General features: G+C 34.5%; 1 protein-coding gene across 15 annotated transcripts in view; it reads left to right on the top strand.

Annotated features, from left to right (window-relative positions):
- Positions 1–19,646, top strand: part of MCTP1 (multiple C2 and transmembrane domain containing 1) — a 488,669-nt gene that overhangs the window by 337,004 nt on the left and 132,019 nt on the right. For 14 of the 15 annotated variants that reach the window (XR_006738667.1, XM_045566489.1, XM_045566488.1 and 11 more), the window contains 5 exons: positions 3,413–3,515; positions 5,261–5,363; positions 5,698–5,799; positions 6,180–6,254; positions 8,144–8,263. Coding sequence is in view for 14 of the 15 variants with exons in the window: in XM_045566489.1 (XP_045422445.1) it covers positions 3,413–3,515; positions 5,261–5,363; positions 5,698–5,799; positions 6,180–6,254; positions 8,144–8,263 (503 nt within the window). In the remaining variant the exon portion in view is untranslated. Of the gene's footprint in view, positions 1–3,412; positions 3,516–5,260; positions 5,364–5,697; positions 5,800–6,179; positions 6,255–8,143; positions 8,270–19,646 lie in introns of those variants that run through there. The other variant, XM_045566500.1, reaches the window with a different exon arrangement.

Here is a 19,646-nt window from a genome sequence, read left to right as displayed (position 1 = left end):
GGAAGAGCCAGTTGGTACTTACAGGTCTGCTTTAGCCTTATGACAAAAATGAGTGAGAGGGAAACAAGATAATCTGTGTTCTCAAACATTTAGGCTCTTTAAATACTCAAAAATTAGGAGAAACAAAATATATTTCAACTTTGGATGCTGCCTTCATTCCTTGCACTTCTAGCCATACAGTATTGAGTGAGGACATTGCAGGGCCCTGCTTTGTATCACTCTCTGGATCTTTAGAGAACATAGTGCACTTTATAGACATCCACACCCCATCCCATAGTCAACCCCACAGCCCAGGTACTCTCAGCAAGCAGAGCAGCATGTCATAGAGTCTAAATGGAATGACAAAAAGATGAAAGGAAGGAATAATTAAGGAGATAATTAATGGTTCAGTCCATCAGTAGTATTTCTCTGATTGGTTTTGTTTGTTTAAGTGGCAGATAATCAAGGCTGCAAAATTTAGGAACTGAAAAGCGAGTCATTTAAAGCATTATTTAGCAAACCAGATAAGCATATTAGCTATGTGTAGCCACTTCTTTACAATAAAACTGTAGTGTGTGCTCTTTAGTGGTAAGTTGATAGAATTTGATATTGTGCATTTACTATTATTTTGGTTCAAATTACTGTTCATTTTTAATTGCCCTTGAATCACACAGTAGTAGAAGGAAGCTTTCTAAATTAGTTAAAAATAATACAGTGTGTAAAGACCTGACGTGGGCATCCATTACTGATAACTGTAAAGAGATAACTTTTTAGAAGGAAAAGATGAAAAGATGAATATAAATTAAACATAAAATTGCCTGCTCTCCCGTTACCTAAATTTTCCTCTTTGTCAGATTCTAGAGATATCCATCCAGTCTGAGAACCTTGTTGAATGCTTATTGTCCTTGGGGGGAAAAAAAGACTAGCTTGGCTAAGCTCAATGAAACTGTTTTCCATTTTCAAATAATAGTATGAGGGCATCTTAGATTATTCAATATTGACATCTGCAAATCCTGTTGATTCTACCCTCAAAATATATCCAGAATCCAACCACTTTCACCCCCTGGATTATTGCAATAGCCTCCTCGGTCTTCTCCTTCCCTCCTCCATTGCCCTTTCTCCACCTTACTTTCCAAATAGCAGCCATCAGATCATGTCATTCCTCAACTCAAACCCCTCCAAAAGCTTCCCCTCTTAATTAGAGTGAAAGCCAAGTCCTTTCAGAGGCCTTGCCACTGTCCTGAGACCTCTCTGGGTGACCTACGACGCTCCCCTCATCTCCCCAACCCATTCCTCCAGTCACACTGGCGTCCCGGATGTTCCGGAGACACCAGGCATAGCCACTTCCCTCCCTGGCCTTTGCACAGTCTGTTCCGCTGGGTAACCCCAGCTGCCCCCCTCACCTCCTCATTTCTTTGCCTATAATGTCACTTTCTCAGTGAGACTTTCTCTGCAGCCCTTTTTTAAAAAAATTGCATATATATACCAGCACTCCCCATCACCTTTCCCATCTTTATTTTTCTCCATAGAACTTACCACCTTCTAAAATCCTATAAAATGTGTTTATTATGTGTCTTCTTCCTCAGTGTAAATTCCATAGGGTCAGGGATTTTTTTTTTTTAATTGTTTTGTTGAATGCTGTCTCCCCAACACATAACACTGCCTGGTACATGGTAAACAATGAATATTTGTTAAATGAGTGAATCTATAGTCAAACTGTTACCCAACTTTTCATATGTGAGTGGCCTACTGTCTACTAAGGTACAGGACCATTACTGAGAAAGGTCTTGTCTAGTACCTTACATTTAAATATATTTTGAAAATGGTTTGCATCTGCCTGTTTATGCTTGCATCTGAATTCTATGCAAGAAAATTAAGTTCATATGACATGCCAGATATAAACCTATTACGATGTGTTTTAATGAACAAAATATTATTTTTTGAACACTATCTTCCATGGGGCATGTGAGTTGGAAGTGAGGGTGGTAATGGGTAGGGTAAGAGGATGAAGAAGCTGGGGATGGGGGAGATAACACAGATCCTAACCCAGAAGTAAAATTTTCACCAGACCTTGGAGATTTCCAGTTCTCTATTCTTTATTAAAAATTATTCCTAAGATACAAAATTGAGAAGACCACCATAATGTTAAATTATGCAATTATCCTGGGGTATATTAGGCTACTGAACTAGCATGCACATATTAAATCTCTTTTTTAATATAAAATTAATAAATTAAAGGTGAGTCAAAGTCTGTACAGCTCATTTTAAGAATTACTATATGGAAAGTAAATACACAGCTGTATGGGAATACATAGCTTATCTGTCACTGATAGCTAATGAATTCCTTCCCATTAAAATTTAATTGAAAATCTTCAATGATATTTAAGCTTTTGCAGAAGTGTAAACTACTGTGACTACAATTCACAATGCATTTAAAACAATTATTCTTTATCATTAAAGTTAATAATATGCACATTAACCTCTTATGTAGTCTAAATCAATATTATAGTTTAAAAGATATGACCTCTGGACAGCTTTGTCTAAATATTGATTTCATTGTCATTTGTATAAGGTATCAAACAAATTACATGCTGCACTAATATCATTAATGCTGCCCCCATAGAGCCTCTGACTTTATGGGTTCTTCTAATACAGAACGTATTAAAATATTACGAAAATATTGAGGACTTCACGAAACATAACTGCCGAATGGGTAAGATTTGAATATGACAAGGCAGAGTGGCTATAAGCAGATGATAATTTCTAAATCCTTTACTTTCAGGGGACAGAAAAAAATACTGCTCTTTAACATGCAGACTGGTTGTTGATGTTAAGTTTCAAATGGCAGAAATTTTTCTGCCTCAAAGGGTCTAATTTACCTTCTTGTGAGGCCATAGATATCGCAGAAGAAAATAACTAAATCTTAGTCCGATTAAAATGTTATCATTCTGCAATGTAGCAGTTTTGGCAAAATAAGCTTGATTGGAAATTCCTGATACAGAATCAGAAATTCCTGATTACTAGTAAATCAGATGAATTGAAAAACACATGCATCAAAGTAAAGGGGCTGAACTTTTCAAATGATCATTATAGAATTAAATAAAAACTGATTTAAGGATGGACATGCATCCCTTTCTCTAGCATAATTAGCAGTTATGTATTATTTTTGTAAAAAAAATTGCAAATTGAAATGGCAGCTATGTAATTTTCTTTCTTTTACTTTTTCAGGCTCTAAATAGCTATGAATTGTAACAATTGCTAACGTCAACTGGTTACATCTAACTCTCTTTGATAGGGTATTTTTGCAATTTTTAAAATTGCACTTCACATTTTGTTTACTATAAAACGTTTTGAAAAAGAGATGTCATGATCATGACACTGTGAACTGTGGGTGCTATTTATACTAAAAATGTTCACACAAAATCTCTTGTAGGTAAAAGTGACCCATTCTGTGTAGTAGAACTGAACAATGATAGACTGCTAACGCATACCGTCTACAAAAATCTCAATCCTGAGTGGAACAAAGTCTTCACGTTGTAAGTAGGCATTACCTTGGGCTCGTTTCGGAAATGGTATTAAATTGTACTTATTTTAAAGGTTTTTTTCAATGTATGTGTTTATTCTTAACTGATTCACAACTCAGTACATCTGGCCTGCCTTTGCTAACAATGAATTTCCTATCTTCCTACCTTCATGAGAGTGAAACCTGGGAAAAACGGTATGCCATTTTTCTTTGTTTTCACAGACTTTTTTTAAACTGTCCTTTTTCTATGATTCCTCTAAGGGTTTTGCTCCCATTAACTGAATTGCCATACTGCTTCTTCCTTTTATACTTTCTATTGAAATTCTTCCCAATTGCATTGACACCAAGGAGGACAAAGCTCTATTTGTTTCATTGCTGAAATCAGCAAACAATCCGGTCACGAATTCGGCAGATGCTTTAGTTTTGGTTTGCTTCATTTTCGCACAATAAGAATATTAAGTATTGTCCTAGATACCCAAAACACCCTTTGGGTTAATTTTCCTTTTGTTTTAAAAAAGTTTGTAAACCTTTTCAATCATGCACTGTAAAAGCTGCCAGTGCTACACTATAGTATCTCCTAAGTTCAGTTTTTTTTTAAACTGGGCTTTAGAAATGGACTCTGAACAAAGGAAAACTCTCCAAACAGAAGTACTTTTTAAAAGTTTTCTACCATAATTTTATTTTTTGTATATGAAAAACTGCTAAATTCTTCATTAATTTCATATAATGTCTCTGCTTTAAAAGCCAGGAACTAATCAGCTTTAATTATCTGACCAATTTATTTTTAAGGAATTCCACATTTTTATAAGAGATAAAAGCCTGGTCAGGAGACTTGCACTCCTAAGAAGATTGTGGAGAGTGTTTTTCTCTGGAATGCATAATTGAATGAATAGGTTTGATTATTATCAAAGCCATTAATTGATTGTGCCCTGATAAAGCCTCTTCTCACATGTGGTTGCAATTTTTCAGTAATGAATACATTCACTTTTTTGTTTTCTCTTAATTCATGTTTTCTTCGTAAACAGTTTGATCAAAGAATAAATGCTGTCAACAATTTGTGCTTATTTTCCAGAAACAAAAATATGAAGAGCTCACACAGTTGTTTATTAACATATGTTGTCTTTGGAACGTAATGGAACACTACTTAATTTCTAAATTCCAGGGTGGTACAACAGCTAAATCTTACATTTTCTCCATTCTATTTTCTGTGTTTGTTAATTTTTACTGTAAACCTAAAAGAAACTAAACCAATGTTTTGATGAGAGCTGTAAACAAAAAGGAAATGTCTTATTATTATAAAAAAGAATAATTATATAAAATATACTGTGACTCTTGATGATATGAAACCTGGTAGTGTTTTATGAGGGGAAAATGGGAAGATATGAATTATTGTGATAATGAGAAGGAAAAGTCTAAAAAACACCAGTGCCACGTACTGATTTTTTTTTTCCGATAACTTATTCTGTGCCCATCCAGTTGGGAAATTATATCTCATTAAAAAATTATAACTTGAAATGACAATGGTGTTCGAAGTTCCAGATAATAGAATCGTCACTGTAGTCGACTAAGGTGCATTATGGGAAATTCTGTGAGATACCAAGCTACCTTGTGTACGTGGGTATGCAAATAGCATACACAAACACACACACACACACACACGTACAAAATCAGCTGGAGCTATCTAAATTTTCAAAACCATTCTAGTTCTTGTTTCCCATTAATGAAATCTTTTTTTTCTTGTATATATTTATTATGCAGCAACATTAAAGATATCCATTCAGTTCTTGAAGTGACAGTTTACGATGAAGATCGGGATCGAAGTGCTGACTTTCTGGGCAAAGTTGCTATACCATTGCTGTCTGTAAGTTTTATTCACCTGACACACTGTTCTGTGTTGCTTTTGCTCATGGAAAAAAAAAAAAAAAACTCTCAGCTCTATGTCTGTCATTTCTCAACCAAGGTCTGTAATAAGAACACTAAAAATTTTAACATACTCAATTCACGGCCATGTTGAATCCCATGATAGTTAATTTTTCCTGACAGACTTGATCCTGGTAATGAACAGGTACTTGTCAGAATTGCCACAGTTGTTTTGGGTTCTCTGTCAGTTTCAGCAGCTGGGGGTGAAAGGTCACTGAGAGAGTGTATTCAGTGGAGACCGCAAGACAGACGGCTGTCATGTCCTTTTCCCGCAGATTCAAAATGGTGAACAGAAAGCCTACGTCTTGAAAAACAAGCAGCTGACAGGGCCAACAAAGGGGGTCATCTATCTTGAAATAGATGTGATTTTTAATGCTGTAAGTCTTAACTTTGGCTTTTTTGTACTGCTAAAGAGTTCAGTTTCATGAAAGCTTTTGTTCCTGATTTGTAGAGAATTTCTGTCATTCCTCATTTTCTCTAAACCTTGATGTATCCTGGAGAATACGCTTCTGCCACAGCCTGGCACACCCACACTTGCTGTTATACTTGGCGACCGCTGCTGCGGTTGTGCTCTGGCCGCTGCCTGCCGGCATAAGAAAGGGAAGCGCATGCATGTGCAACTGTATACATTTATATTTTATGAGCACAGCAGCCACGACTTTGAAACTTTAGAAATTATTGCAAATTGAACTGCGTGAAAAACTTGTAAACATTTGTAATATATGAATCCATAACAGACACATATGTTGATGTATAGGTGAAAGCCAGCTTACGAACATTAATACCCAAAGAACAGAAGTACATTGAAGAGGAAAACAGACTCTCTAAACAGGTAAAATGCAAGGAAAGATTAATCCCTCTGGGAAGACCTGATTATATCTGTAAAACATCTAAGTAAATTCAAATAAACTTTGGAGGCATGGAGGGGGGAATGACTATGGAATATTTGATCATCTGCTTATTGAAAATGGCTTTCTTTTTTTCTTTCTTTCTTTTCCTTCATTTTCCCCCCCTTTCTCTAAAAGATCAAACAGGGACAATACCAAACTAATAAATTGGGTGGGGGGGGTAGTCAGAAAGGAAAGGGGAGAATGTAGGTACTACATTAATGGATGTGTAATTCATGCGTTAGCAAAAGAATGATCATTTTGAACATAAAATGCAGTTTGATTGCCATGGAATGTGTAAAGGAGAACACCAAAAGCTGAGATTCAAATGTATGTCCAGACCACCCACAGGTATGATGCAGGTGTGTGTAAGGTGATCCCAGCATAAAGCTCTTCCCTCTAATCCAGATGAGAAGGGGGCTTCATCTTCTAAGGGAAATCTTCCTGTTAATTAGATTTTAACTATGATCTTTTAGAAGTAAACTTTTATTGGCATGTTTAGCTAAGAAAATAGAAAATCAGGAAATCTAATTTTTCTATCATGAAGGAATTTTAAATTAAGCTTGCTATCTATTGCTTACAATCTTAAATTAGGCTTGATATCAAATTAAGACAAAGTGATGAGCCCCTTGTTTTAAAAAATGTTTACTATCAAATTAAGAGAGAAAAAATGTATTTGCTACCACTACAAAATATACTGAACCTATCTGTGCCTTCAAATATTTAATAATTTTTTTGGTATTTGAAGCCTAAATTTATTTTTAATCGAATAAATTCACCAAAAATACCTTTTAAAGGAAGGTGATAGGGACCAAGAATGAAAACAAATAGGGAGACTCTATTTAGCCTGCAAGGAATTTCAATTTTAGCAACTTGTTAAAACTGGTCTGCACATACATTTATCTATATTTGCACATATATATATTTTTTCCATGTAACCTCATTAAACTTTATTAGCTACTTCTTAAAAATACCAGATCATCATTGAAGTATATTTGGTAATAGTAAAATATTAACCTGCAGACACATAATTATTCTAATTATTAATATAGCTGTGTGTAAAATTTTTTGAACCATCATCTAGCACATGAGCTATTCCTTTTTACAGTTGCAGTATGCATTAGCTTTAAATTTTAAATTTAAATTATATCAATTCTCATATACATTTTTAATAAGAGATTTTATAAGGCACTTAGTTACTGTAAGTTTTTCCCTACCTACAAAATTATGAAAAAGCAATGAGAAAATATAGGTTAAATTTATTGTGGGGGAGAGAGAGAGAGAGACAGAAAGGTACGAATAGAGAGATGATAGATAAAAATAGTAAGAGAGAGGAATCCTACTAAAATGGTGAAAAAACTTTGTTTTCTATAAGAAAGCAGTATTTGACAAGTTTTTCTCTAAGACCCTAAATAAAAACATAGCAAATTATACATTTCACTTTGAAATATCTTAAAATTAAAGCATTTAAGGAATCTTAAAGCCATAATAAAATTTAAGTGTTTAAAATTAATAAAGATGCACAGTATATAAGTAGCAAAAATTTTTTTAATCTGTTAGAAATTTTTTTTCTTCTGAGGCCAGGTTGCCCAACCTATATAACATCATTTTTAAACACATATTTAGGTAAGAGGTTGCTCTAAGTTAATTCTTTCTACTTTCTTGAGAAATACTTCTTTTTCTTTAACTTGTGAGCCAAATTGCTTGGTATATTCGTGTAACTTTATTAACTTCCTGAGTCCTTTTTAAATCACAATAAGCTTGAAGAATTTTGCAGCATATCAGATGGTTTTTAGTCTTGCAAATTCTAATAATATTTTCATTTTCCTTACAGCTGCTACTAAGAAACTTTATCAGAATGAAACGTTGTATCATGGTGCTTGTAAATGCTGCATACTACGTTAATAGTTGCTTTGATTGGGATTCACCCCCAAGGAGTCTGGCTGCTTTTGTGGTATGATCATACTGTATTACTTACATTGTTATTCATTAAATTCAGTAATCATAGCTTCATGTTTCTGTGGCTATAGTAACAGTTATGTTGATGTGGCCATTTAAAAACTCCTATTTTAAGACTTGACTGGACAGATTTGCCGTGGGCAGGAACCTGATGGATTGTACAAGGTCTGAGTCCAAGAATACATTTTCCCCCCTCAGATTTCCGGAACACAAGACATCTCAGCCAATGTATAATTTTCTCTGTGACAGTTAAAAAGTAAAATTTTACATATTGCATAATTCCAAATCCCAATAGGAGAGCCAAGAAAAGTACTCACTGTGAAAAATAATAATAGTAATAATCTTGACCATCCTCAATTTGATTGCATTTGTTTTATAGTTACTTTTTCAAAATATGAAAATCATTGGCAGTAGAGTGCAAGTTCATAATGCTTTCATATATGAATCAATTGGGAGTGAATGTGACCTATTTAAGAGATGTTTTATTATTTCTGAGATTTCCAGGTTTTAAAAAGTCACAAGTGAGAATTTGATAGATCCAAATAGTCCTTTAATAATGTTCTTCTTGTAGAATTTTACTTTGATTATTTAAAAACTGCTTATGAGACCAACTGGCAGAGCTAGAAAATCCAAAAGAATACTTTCCTCTGAGCTTCAGCTGGGATTTTCTTCTCATGTTATTTTTGCTTATTCAGGATTTCAGTTTGAAGTTTAAGTGGAGTCCTTTTGAAATTCTTTATTTTCATGTTTGCTAGAATATGAGTACCTTATGGTTTCTTATAGTTGCCAGTTTTGCAGAATATGACTTTATTATAGGGGCTTACAAGAAAAGCCTTAATTATAGTAACAAATCAACATTTTAGTATTACCATTCAAGTGAGTGCATGCACATCTGTCTAGTACTTTGAGCTCTGTCCTCCTCTCAGGCCTTGTATGGGACTTTCATTAATGGTCTGAGCACATGGAACAAAGAGTGTGTATGTCTCTTTGTCTTGTAAGTTGCCAGAAAGTTAGGCAGCCTGCTTCTCATAGACCCGTTGTTGTCTCCTTAAAGAAAGTCATTGTCATCATTAAGTTCTAGGAAAAAACTCTCCATCTCTCAATATTCTTTTAGTAACTCTTTCACGTGATAAATACATTAGGATACTGTTAAGCAAACTTTATTCTGATTTTTCACTAGCTAAGAGGCACTTTGACATTAATGAGAAAAAATGATATTGAGTTCCTGTGTGTATTTTATAATACTACTTCCAGGTTCTATGGGGCCATATAACAGGTGCAAAAAAAATTCTACTCAAAAGGTTGTGCCATTTTTGATTCACTCCTTCTAAAGTCATTTCTCACAGCTGTTTATAAAATTTGAAAACAGAGAAATGTGTACAATTATGTCATTTGTTCAGGAACATTCATTTTTAACACTTTAGCATTACAATGTGTTGTATAAGTCTTGTAAACTTCTGGCTTCTGGAGGTCATTCATGTAAAATGAATTCAAGATGGCAGCCTTTTTTTACAATTTACTTTTAATTCTAAAAAAAATGTCAGGCACTGGTATACTGAGCAACTGAGGAACACTTATATATTACTTTAGTATTTTCACTGTAAGGAGATCAAAGTTCATTGGGAAAGAAATGCAATAGTATCTCTCTTAGCTGGTGGTGTCTGACAGATTCAGTCTTATGAAACACAGGCTGAGTGCAAGAGGCTCACAGAAAAAGAGAAGCGAACACAATAAAGGTAGAAAAAGGGACTCCTGACACTGACGGTGAAAAAAGAGGCCACAAACTACAATGTGAACACACAATGAGAAGAAACAATAATATTAACTATGTTTTGCTGGAAACCGGAAGTGCTGAATTACATTCTATTGAATGTGATTAAAACAGCTATTAATAATAACAAAACCAAACTTTATTTAGACCTGCACTGGGAGTTCTAAGAGAATGGAAATCATGCTGTTTTCCTCCTGGTACACCAGCATCACCTGAATAATACCTAGCATTTAGTAAGCTTCCAATATAAATGGCTGACTAAACCAATTGATCAATCAATTAGCCAATCAGTTAACCTGAAAATTTTTCTTAGGTGGAGAACCTCATTGATCAATGATGCTAGGTAAATAAGGGTTTGCTCTAATGAAGCTAGTTATTTAAATCATGATAAACATAGCTTAATTCTATTATAGCAATTTTCCCTGGAGTTTCCTTTTAAATCCTGAACTATTGCATAATCTTTTATCGATCATCAATTTTAACCTCAGATTAAATTCCAGTATAAAAAATTGTATAATAATAATATTTATTAAGAACTTACTATGTGCCAAGGAACTATTTTTCATGCATTAATTCATGAAAGTGCTTTCATACAGTAATGAATGTAATACTCCCAAAAACCTTATGCAGTAGATACTGTTATTTTCCCAGTACACAGAAGGAAGAAACTGAGGCACAGAAAAGTTAAGTACCTTGCTCAACACCACACAGCAGATATTATTTCTTCCTAAAAGAGCTTTTAAAATACATGCCTTGTAATTTTAATATCAAAACAGCTCAGAAAAAAGCTATGGTAGGCTATTTATTCATCTTGTAGGTACTAAATGATGTAAGCATTTAAAAACAAAATGTTTCCAAGATCTCATTGCATAAGTAGAGCCTTTTTTGGCCAGTTTATTGAAAAGAACTGCTTTCCATTAGGAGAAGAGTATGAGCAGCACCCCATTGTTACAAACATATTGTTCCCATCATTCCCTGTTGATGGATCATGGGTCTATTATTATAATATTTGTTCCACTTGGCCCACTTGTTCATAAATGCAGCTGCCTCATGGAGCACATGCATTTGTACCATTACGCAGCTTGATTTTGGGCCCAGATCAGTAAACTTTATAATGTTTAAGTGCTTTTATTCTATTTGGTTTGATTTTTCTTTTCTAATTTAGTATCCAAAAATAAATGTAGAATAATAAAATCCAAGCAGAAAAACAATGCTTTTTTTGTCCCAATGTCAATTAAAGTGGGGAGCACAAGAAATGCAGGGTTAGAGCAGTGCCGGCCTCTTTAGCACTACCTATGTGTTGTGGAGAAGATTCAAAGCCAGCTGATGATATTGGAGGCAGAAATCAGTCTGGAAGGTGATAGATAAAATATAAGCAAACACATTTCTGGGAAGGTCCTTATTTTTGTGTGCAATTTTACTATGAATATTGTCTGCCTAAGAACGAACACAGATGTGTGCAGTGCGGAAGGCACTGCTTGTCTTTGGGAATCATCTATTGTAGACATGGAAATGCCTCATAAATTGGGCCTAATTTTCATCAGGCTCTTGACCAGACATTTGTGTTCTTGTGGATGTCAGTGGGTGCAACATGGAAAAAAAAGAGTGCACATTCTCTCTTTCTTTTCAGTACTGTCATTTCTCACTGTAATGAGCACAAAAATAATTGGACAACTGAGCTATCAGTAAAAGGACACACTTCAGTGTGCGTCAAAGAATTATTTTACAGGACAAACTTTAATCTTTAAATGTGATTGTAGATAATTTGTGGTACCATCTGTCCATTTGGAATTGTTTTAGCCTTTTCTGTCGTTATACAGTAAGTGCCGCTGTGTTTAACATTAACATTTGATATTTTACACATTTAATTTCTGTTCTGCTGTGTGGTCCTTGGGGAACGGAGCGCTAGTGCTACATGAGAGAGACAAAGTATTGATCAGTTAACATTTCAGCTACATTTATGTATGTCGCAAAATTAATGAAAATGCCAGACAAAAATGTCAGAGTGCACAAAAAGGTAGAATTTAAATTTGGTACTTTAATGAAAAGTCTTAAGATATGCATTATCAAAAATGTCCTCTTGCTTTTAAAGTACAATTCCTAACAGAATAACTAAAGGGAGACACATATTTTACTTAGAGGAACAATGAACATGAATTATGAAGGGATGTCAACTTCTCAAAGTACTCTGTGTTCCAAAAACGGCATGTTTGAATGCTTAACTGTTAGTCATAAAATACATTTGTTTCTGTTCCTATCTGGAGGCTACTGACTTCAACCCTCTGTCCTGCCCAGCCTATGAGGCCGGTTTCCTACTGAGATTCTCTCCCTAGGTTTTCCTTGGTGTTCGTGTGTTCCTTTTGTGTCAAAACCAAGAATTCCCTCTACAGCAATTCATCGAAGCCACTCTGGTTCATTATTTGTTCTTTTCTGGGTCCTTCCCAAATGCCTCGTTTTCTTTTGCTTCCAGATAATTTGTGCTCCACCTTCATTCAATCCCCATTTTAGTAAAGGATCACATTCGGGACAACTGCTACTCCCAGAAAGCTGGGCCATTATGCAGGAAGAGAGAAAAAACAGAGATGATGTATGCAAAGAATGACATGAGGCAGCTCTGTGTAGCCAAATGATTTTTAAAAAAATGAAGGATGCACAGGCAAAGGAGGAGGAACTGAACTTGCAGAGGCAATGGGAGTATAATACAACGTTCCAAAGACAATAGGCTCCTAAAGACATCTTATTGTGTACTTCCTGTGTAGAAAGCTTGCTGCTATTAAACAACATAGGATTTTTTAAAAAGTTATTACAAACCATAAGGACATTTTAAGTGGCCATCACGATCAAGGACTAAAAAGGGAGCACTGCTTAAGAAGAAATATCAATGTAAAAACAAAGGCACGTGTCTACATCACCTGTAGTTCAAGTCAGCATTCATATTACTGAACAATGAAATGCAGGGTAATTACACTGGACATATTGGAGGCCACTTTAAGTTTCCAACAGAAATTTCTATTTTGAAAATTTAAGAGACATCAGTAATACCACATTAACAAAATTATGCTTTAAGTCCATAGCAATTTTCAAATGATTTTTATAGAAGCTTTTTTTGTTGTTGCTATTGCTACAATTATTTTTTTAGCGCTGGCAGAAAAATTGGAAATGTCGCAGATATAATTTTTGTTATTTTCTCCACAATAGCAAAGCAGAAGGACCCCTGAAAAATCAAAAAAACAAGTACAAAAGCAAAATGATCTACAATTGATAGTCTATTCTTATGCATTTTCCTAATTATGTACCTCTGAGGTTCCAAGCCCTTCTGCCCACCTTTCTTCATTTATGCTTTCCCCTGACATGAACATTTACTGAGTTTACTAAACAATACTTCGAATTTATACAAATTTTAAAGCTACGTTAAATATTTTCTTCACAAACGTGCAAGGAAAGAAGAACACTTGTGTAGAATTTCACTGATTTAAAAGATTCTGTATCTCTAAAGTTGCCTAAAATTCCTTTCACAGAGTCAAAAAGTATTGACACTTAGAAGTTTCTAGTACTACAATTTTCTTTTCAGTAAATAGATTGTATGCCCAACTCATATGGACATGCTGGCACAAGTTGACACTCAAAATACACATTTTTTCCTTAAATTTATCTCAATTCCAGGGAAGAAATTTTTTCAAGTATTGTCCTGAATTACATGAAAAATTATAAATTAAATGAAAAATTGTAAATTATTATAAAGAAAACTGCAAGGTTTTCTTGAACATACCTTTCATGAAGCATTGCATATAATTCTTGCAATTACATAAAAGTCCCCCAAAGAACATAATTTAGAAGTGAGTCAGGTTTTACAATTGATCACTAGTAGCTAAAATCAACCCTGAATCTTAAGCAACATAGCAAACCAGATAATAATGGAATAAAACATTTTCTCTAATCCCTGCTGAGGAATGATGCTCTAATTCCATTTTCAGGCCTATTTAAATGTATAGTCATTTTTGTTTTGATTTTGCATCTGCTAAATCTACAACACAAAACTTCCTCAAATCAGTATTTAGTTCTCTATAAATAATGCCAACGCCCTTTTATGTTTAAAAGGTGTTATTATTTACCGGTTGTTGGTAAAAGGGCTTTCTACTCTTTGGAGGGAGATAATCATGCAAGCTACAGGGTCTGCTACTTTCTGAAAGGCTTATTTCTCCTAAATTTTATCTCATATTTAGAAGAAGAATTATTAATCCCTGTAGTAGGTAACACACATGTTTTCTATGATCTCTTCTCTTCAACCTTTGTCCTCAATTTGGGAAGTAGTAGGATACTGTAATCTGGAAAAGTTTTCTTCCGTGGGTGATTTGGAAAAAATAAAACTATTTCACTTCTTCTCAGGTATAGTGCTGTTGTGCTATGTTACAGTAAAAAATAAATTGCAAATATAACTGACATAACTATGACACCAAATTGAATCCAAGAATTAACCTACTTGTGAGCCTTGATGGTGCATGCAATGAAAGTTAGGGTGCTAGATAGAGCCCCAGTGTGGTCTTTTTCTGGCTGTGTGGATACTGTCACCTCAACCTTCCTCCTTGTATGCTTATCTGGGAGTTTCAGCCCCCAAACCTTTATAAGACACTTAAAAAGTATGTTGCATGGTCCATATTTTACAACTGAGTTGACCAAGGATCAAAAAATTATAAAATAATGAATCAGAGATGTCTCATTGTCTGTCCCCAGATTCCTAATCCAAGGTTCCTGTCCTCTGAAGGATTCTCTACTTTCCAACTTCAATTTAAAGTGTAAGGATACACATGCTGAGCAAAATGGCAAGCTGTATTCCATTGTAACACATTATTGTATATTTTGCAAAGGAAAAAGTTTAAATGAATGAGATAATTATATAATTTATTTTAGTAAAATTTCATAAAGAGTAATAACTTTTGGATTGTTGTACATTATAGTGGCGATGCAATCATTAATATTCTTTAGTCATTAAGTTCACTCTCCACATGTTTTCATGCCGTTTGTATCTGGTAAAAATTAAGAAATGGAAGTAGAATGCTTTCTGCTTCCCATTTTTCTATTTTGACTAGTTATAAAGATATGCTCTAGAATTATGAACATGTTAGAGTTCATTTGCCAAGTGAGAAGCCAACATGAAATATTAAGGAAGTCGTTTCTGTTTTTCTTTGCCCCTTTTCCTGCCATCATTTTACCACATTTTAAATTATGGTAGAAATCGGGGATAGACACTGTAGTCAGTCTTTGGCACAGGTAGGTCTGCAAGTTATGACTCCGTGTTGTATCTTCTACTTTGTTGTGATGACAGAGGTCTAACACTCAGCAAGTGGTAACATTTAGAGATCAATAACACAGCACAGATGTTCACACCAGTCATCAGCTATTGGCTCAAAGCAAAATAATGAAGAGAGAATCAGAGAAAAGCTAAGAGGCAAGGAAAGATGGAAAGCATATCAAAGTATAAACAGGTAATTGGATAAGAACGAGTCAGCCCCAATTTTAAGGGAACGAATAAAAGATTTTAGAAACAAAATTTGGCTTTTATTTCATTTTAAATCAGTATTTCTCCATTTTTTTTTTCATATTCACTACTCTAAGCAGAAAAATTTCGTTTACTTTAATGAGGAAGATTAAATACTATGGAATAAGATTTTGTCTGGGGGTGTTGAGCTTTGGAGGGCCACAAATCATTGTAATATTTAAAAATTTTTGTTCCCCCCAAGAACCAATTTTCACCCCTTTGAGTGTCATATCGCCCCAATGAGAATGAGTGCTCTAACTGAGGTTTAATGTAAGTTTAACTCCACTTACTTTTATGCTCTTGGTGGTAAAGTCTAGTTTGGACTTTCTGTAGTTTTCCTATGATACAAATTTTTCCCATAGGGAACCAATCTGGAGAAAGAGAATTTGTGATCTCTACAGAAAATTATTGACTACATTAGAGTCCAATTAAAGGAAAGATTTTGTTTGGCTACATATAGATTGAAGAATTTAATCTTCCCCCCTTTGCAAACCCATATGAGGGTTTTCTTCTCTACCCCAATCCCAAGGGTTCAGTGTTGTGCTTCACCAAAACAGAGAAGTACAGAAGTCTGCATGAATTCTGGACTAAATAATATAGCCTCTCTCACTGTGAGGGTTTGATGGATTTTATCCAAATATTGCACTGTATTTATAACTAATAAATAATCTTTATATTCTTAATATATGTCAGAGATATAAATTGAGATATTAGGCTCAATCACCTATTAGATCTTCATTGAAGGGCAGAAAACAAAAGGTTATAGAATAGGAAAGTTACTTAAAACAGTGAAGATAGTTGTTCTACTGGCTGTTCTGCAGGACAAGTTACCCAGTTCACCATAGGTCAAAAAACTTTTACTATTGCAATTTCTCAACGATATGTAAATATATGATGTTTTCTATCCCATAGAGCTATATACAAATAATTCTATTGCATTTTCCATAGTTAGCATTCTATGCAATTCCCACCCAGCAGAGTTCAGGCAATGTTTGAAACAAGAATATTTCATCCAGTTTTGTCATAAAATGTCAGCAAACTAAACAATGTTTCCCTTAGTCAATTAGAGAAATCTTTTGGAGTGAATATAAAATAATAGGTCACCAAGGTTAAAAGTAGTCCATTAATTATTCACAAATTAATATACTGACATATAAGAGAGGGGTTATATTATGAAGTGATAGTAAAGTGATGGCCAATACTCAGAGAAAATTAATTCATAATTATAGAAGTTCAGATGGCAGAATTTATTTTTTTTCTAGTTAGGCAGCAATATTGAAAATTTAAGGGTGTCAGTATATATCTGGGTTTGTTTAAATTCTTTTTTTGTGTGTTTATTATTTTTAATTGACATGTACATATTTATGGAGTACAGTGTGCTATTTCTATAAATATATATACAATATGTAATGTTAAAATCAGGGTAATTAACATATCCATCACCTAAAACATTTTTCATTTCTTTGTGTTGGGAACATTCAAAATGTGCTCTTCTAGCTATTTGAAAATATACAATAAATTGTTGTTAATTATAGTCACCCTATGGTGCTATGGAACACTAGAACTTATTCATCCTGTTTAACTATACTTGTGAAATAACCTCTGGCTATACTCCCAACCCTGCTACCCTTCCCAGATAAATTCTTTTAAATAGAGTTTGGTTCTTCCATTGCAAGAGCTCATTGTATACCTCAACCAGAAGGCTGGTATTTATAAGAGAGATCTTTAACCTGGGTTCTACTAGTTGACTGAATGTGCACTGTTTTTTTCATGTTTTAAATTCTTAGCATGAACCTTCTACTACAGTTTTATTTTTAAGTCCTAAATCTTGGCTGATGTGTAGTTAAAACAGAATGCTTTTCGTAGAGGCTCCCAGCCTCCAAACAAAATGTGAAAGTCTGTTTTGTAAGACAGTTGTTTAGACCTTGGAACACATTTCTCTATAGTGGCAACGTCATAGATAATGACAGAATCACTCACAAAGCCTACTGATCCCTTCAGAGGGTACTAGCTGTTGATGGAAACATCGCTTGGAAAAAGTAGAAGTAGATTCAATGGAATTGAGGCTTGGTGCTCAGAATGTCAGGAACACATCTATCTCAACCCCAGCTTCAGGGTGGGGCACCTCCTAATGGCAAAGGCAAAGGGCCTAAAAAGGTGGAGATTGTGTGGACTTTGAATGGTGCAGATGAAGTCGTAGAATGTTACAACTGAAGGGAGTTTAGAGATTATTTTGCAGGACAGAAGATTAAAGTGCTAAAAGGTAAAATGACTTACCAAAATAGTAACTCTCCTTCTTCCCCTATTGCTAGCAATGGAAGCTTCAAAGGCAGCAACAATGAGAAGATAAGAAAGGTTAAACTTTTAAGTCAAATTGGTCTTGATGAAGAGAAACCATATGTCTGACATTGTTCTGTAGAATTCTGAGTATAAAACTGGACTCCAAATCCTTGGTATTTTCTGTTAAGAAATGTGTTGATTTCGGAGGGCTAGAATTGCCTACTTGTTTTAGTAAATCTGCACCCAATCTGCTTAGTATTATTCTTGCAGTTTAAATAATGTGTGTACATTATATTTTGATGAACTTTTCTATAAACTGAGATCACATAACACTATAGCTCCCAAAAACACTGCATAGAGATGTGTGTATAGCAATAAAGATCTCTTAAAGAGTTCATTGTGTGTTTAAGCAAGGTACATTTTAGACAAGAGTTATCATTTGGCCTCCAAGTAGGAAAAATGACTTTTTTTCCCCAAAAGTAAATGTCGACTCATTAAGAATATATTTCACAGGTTTCAAACATATATTTTCACTGAGTTGCTTAAATAGCTTAAACTACCTATATTGATCCACATTGATTAAATGGTAGCCGAGATGAACCTGCCCATGGCCTAAGTTTCCATTAGACTAAATAAATGCCAGGGAAACAGTGTATGTATTTCAATTATTTAGAAAAACTAGTGACCCAGCTTCCTTGTATCACCATCTTCCTAAATTTCCTATAAATTTTATAGATCCAAATTGCTCCAGCACAAAATTAAACAACATAATGGAATAGTGTATTCCTTTACAAAGTAGTGGCAGTACTGAAATAATAATTTGAGCAGGTTTTGATATGAATTTGTAAGATCTTGTCCCCTTCATTATATAAATTATGGGAGGCATAGTTTGCTGTAAACTTGGTGCACTAATTTATTGCTATTGGAGTTACTGGAGTGAAGAAAGCTAAATTAAATCATCCGTATGAAATGCTTTGAAGTCCTTAAGTAGAAGGGCCTGTGGATAATTTAGACTTGAATAATATACGTGACCACAACACCACAGGTTTTCATTTCTGAGAGTTATGTAATATTTCAAAATTTGTATCAGTATGAAAAAGTATTTAACTTAAAATTATTATTGGAAAATATTCTACACTGGACCTAAAATTGGGAAATAATTCACAAGGAAAAATGTCCCATCAGTGTTTGCCACAAATGCATGGCTCTTTCTCCAAAAATATACCAGAGACATATATAATAATAATACCTGGGTTCTATTTCTAATTGGCTAGACTTTTTAGCCTAAGTTTAAGGAACTAGGAAATAAAATAGATTGTAAACTGAAAAATGCCATTTGCCAGTATTTTTAATCCATTACCGGAGCCAGCGACAGGAAATAAATTCAGGCTGTTCTGCTTGGTATGCATTTCAGTTGCCATTAACAGGTCTTCCCCGTTTTCATGCACACTCAATGAAACTGTGCTGAGTGGCTGACTCAGATGACTTCAGCGGCAAAACTTGAAGTTAAAGCTGTAATATTGTAAAAGAAACCCCTAACAGTCAGATATAGTTATCAGTTGAAGCTGAGAAGAAATGTGGTGTATCAGGCATCCTAAAAGGGTGGATGGGGGATACATTTATGCCCTCCTCTATCTGCCGTGAGATCCATACATAAGATTCACACTCATTATTCTCGTCATCTTAATGAGATCAGTGTGGGAACATTTGTCTCTTTTCTCTCTTGATTGTCAGAAATGGGGCACTCCATTATTTCTCCTTCCTCTCTCTGCTTTTAAGGGACTAGTTATA

Source organism: Lemur catta, chromosome 12 (genome assembly GCF_020740605.2).
Source record: "Lemur catta isolate mLemCat1 chromosome 12, mLemCat1.pri, whole genome shotgun sequence".
NCBI classification, from domain to species: Eukaryota; Metazoa; Chordata; class Mammalia; order Primates; family Lemuridae; genus Lemur; species Lemur catta.
The sequence above is the reverse complement of the archived record's forward strand: the minus strand, read 5'-3'. Positions and strand labels throughout refer to the sequence as shown.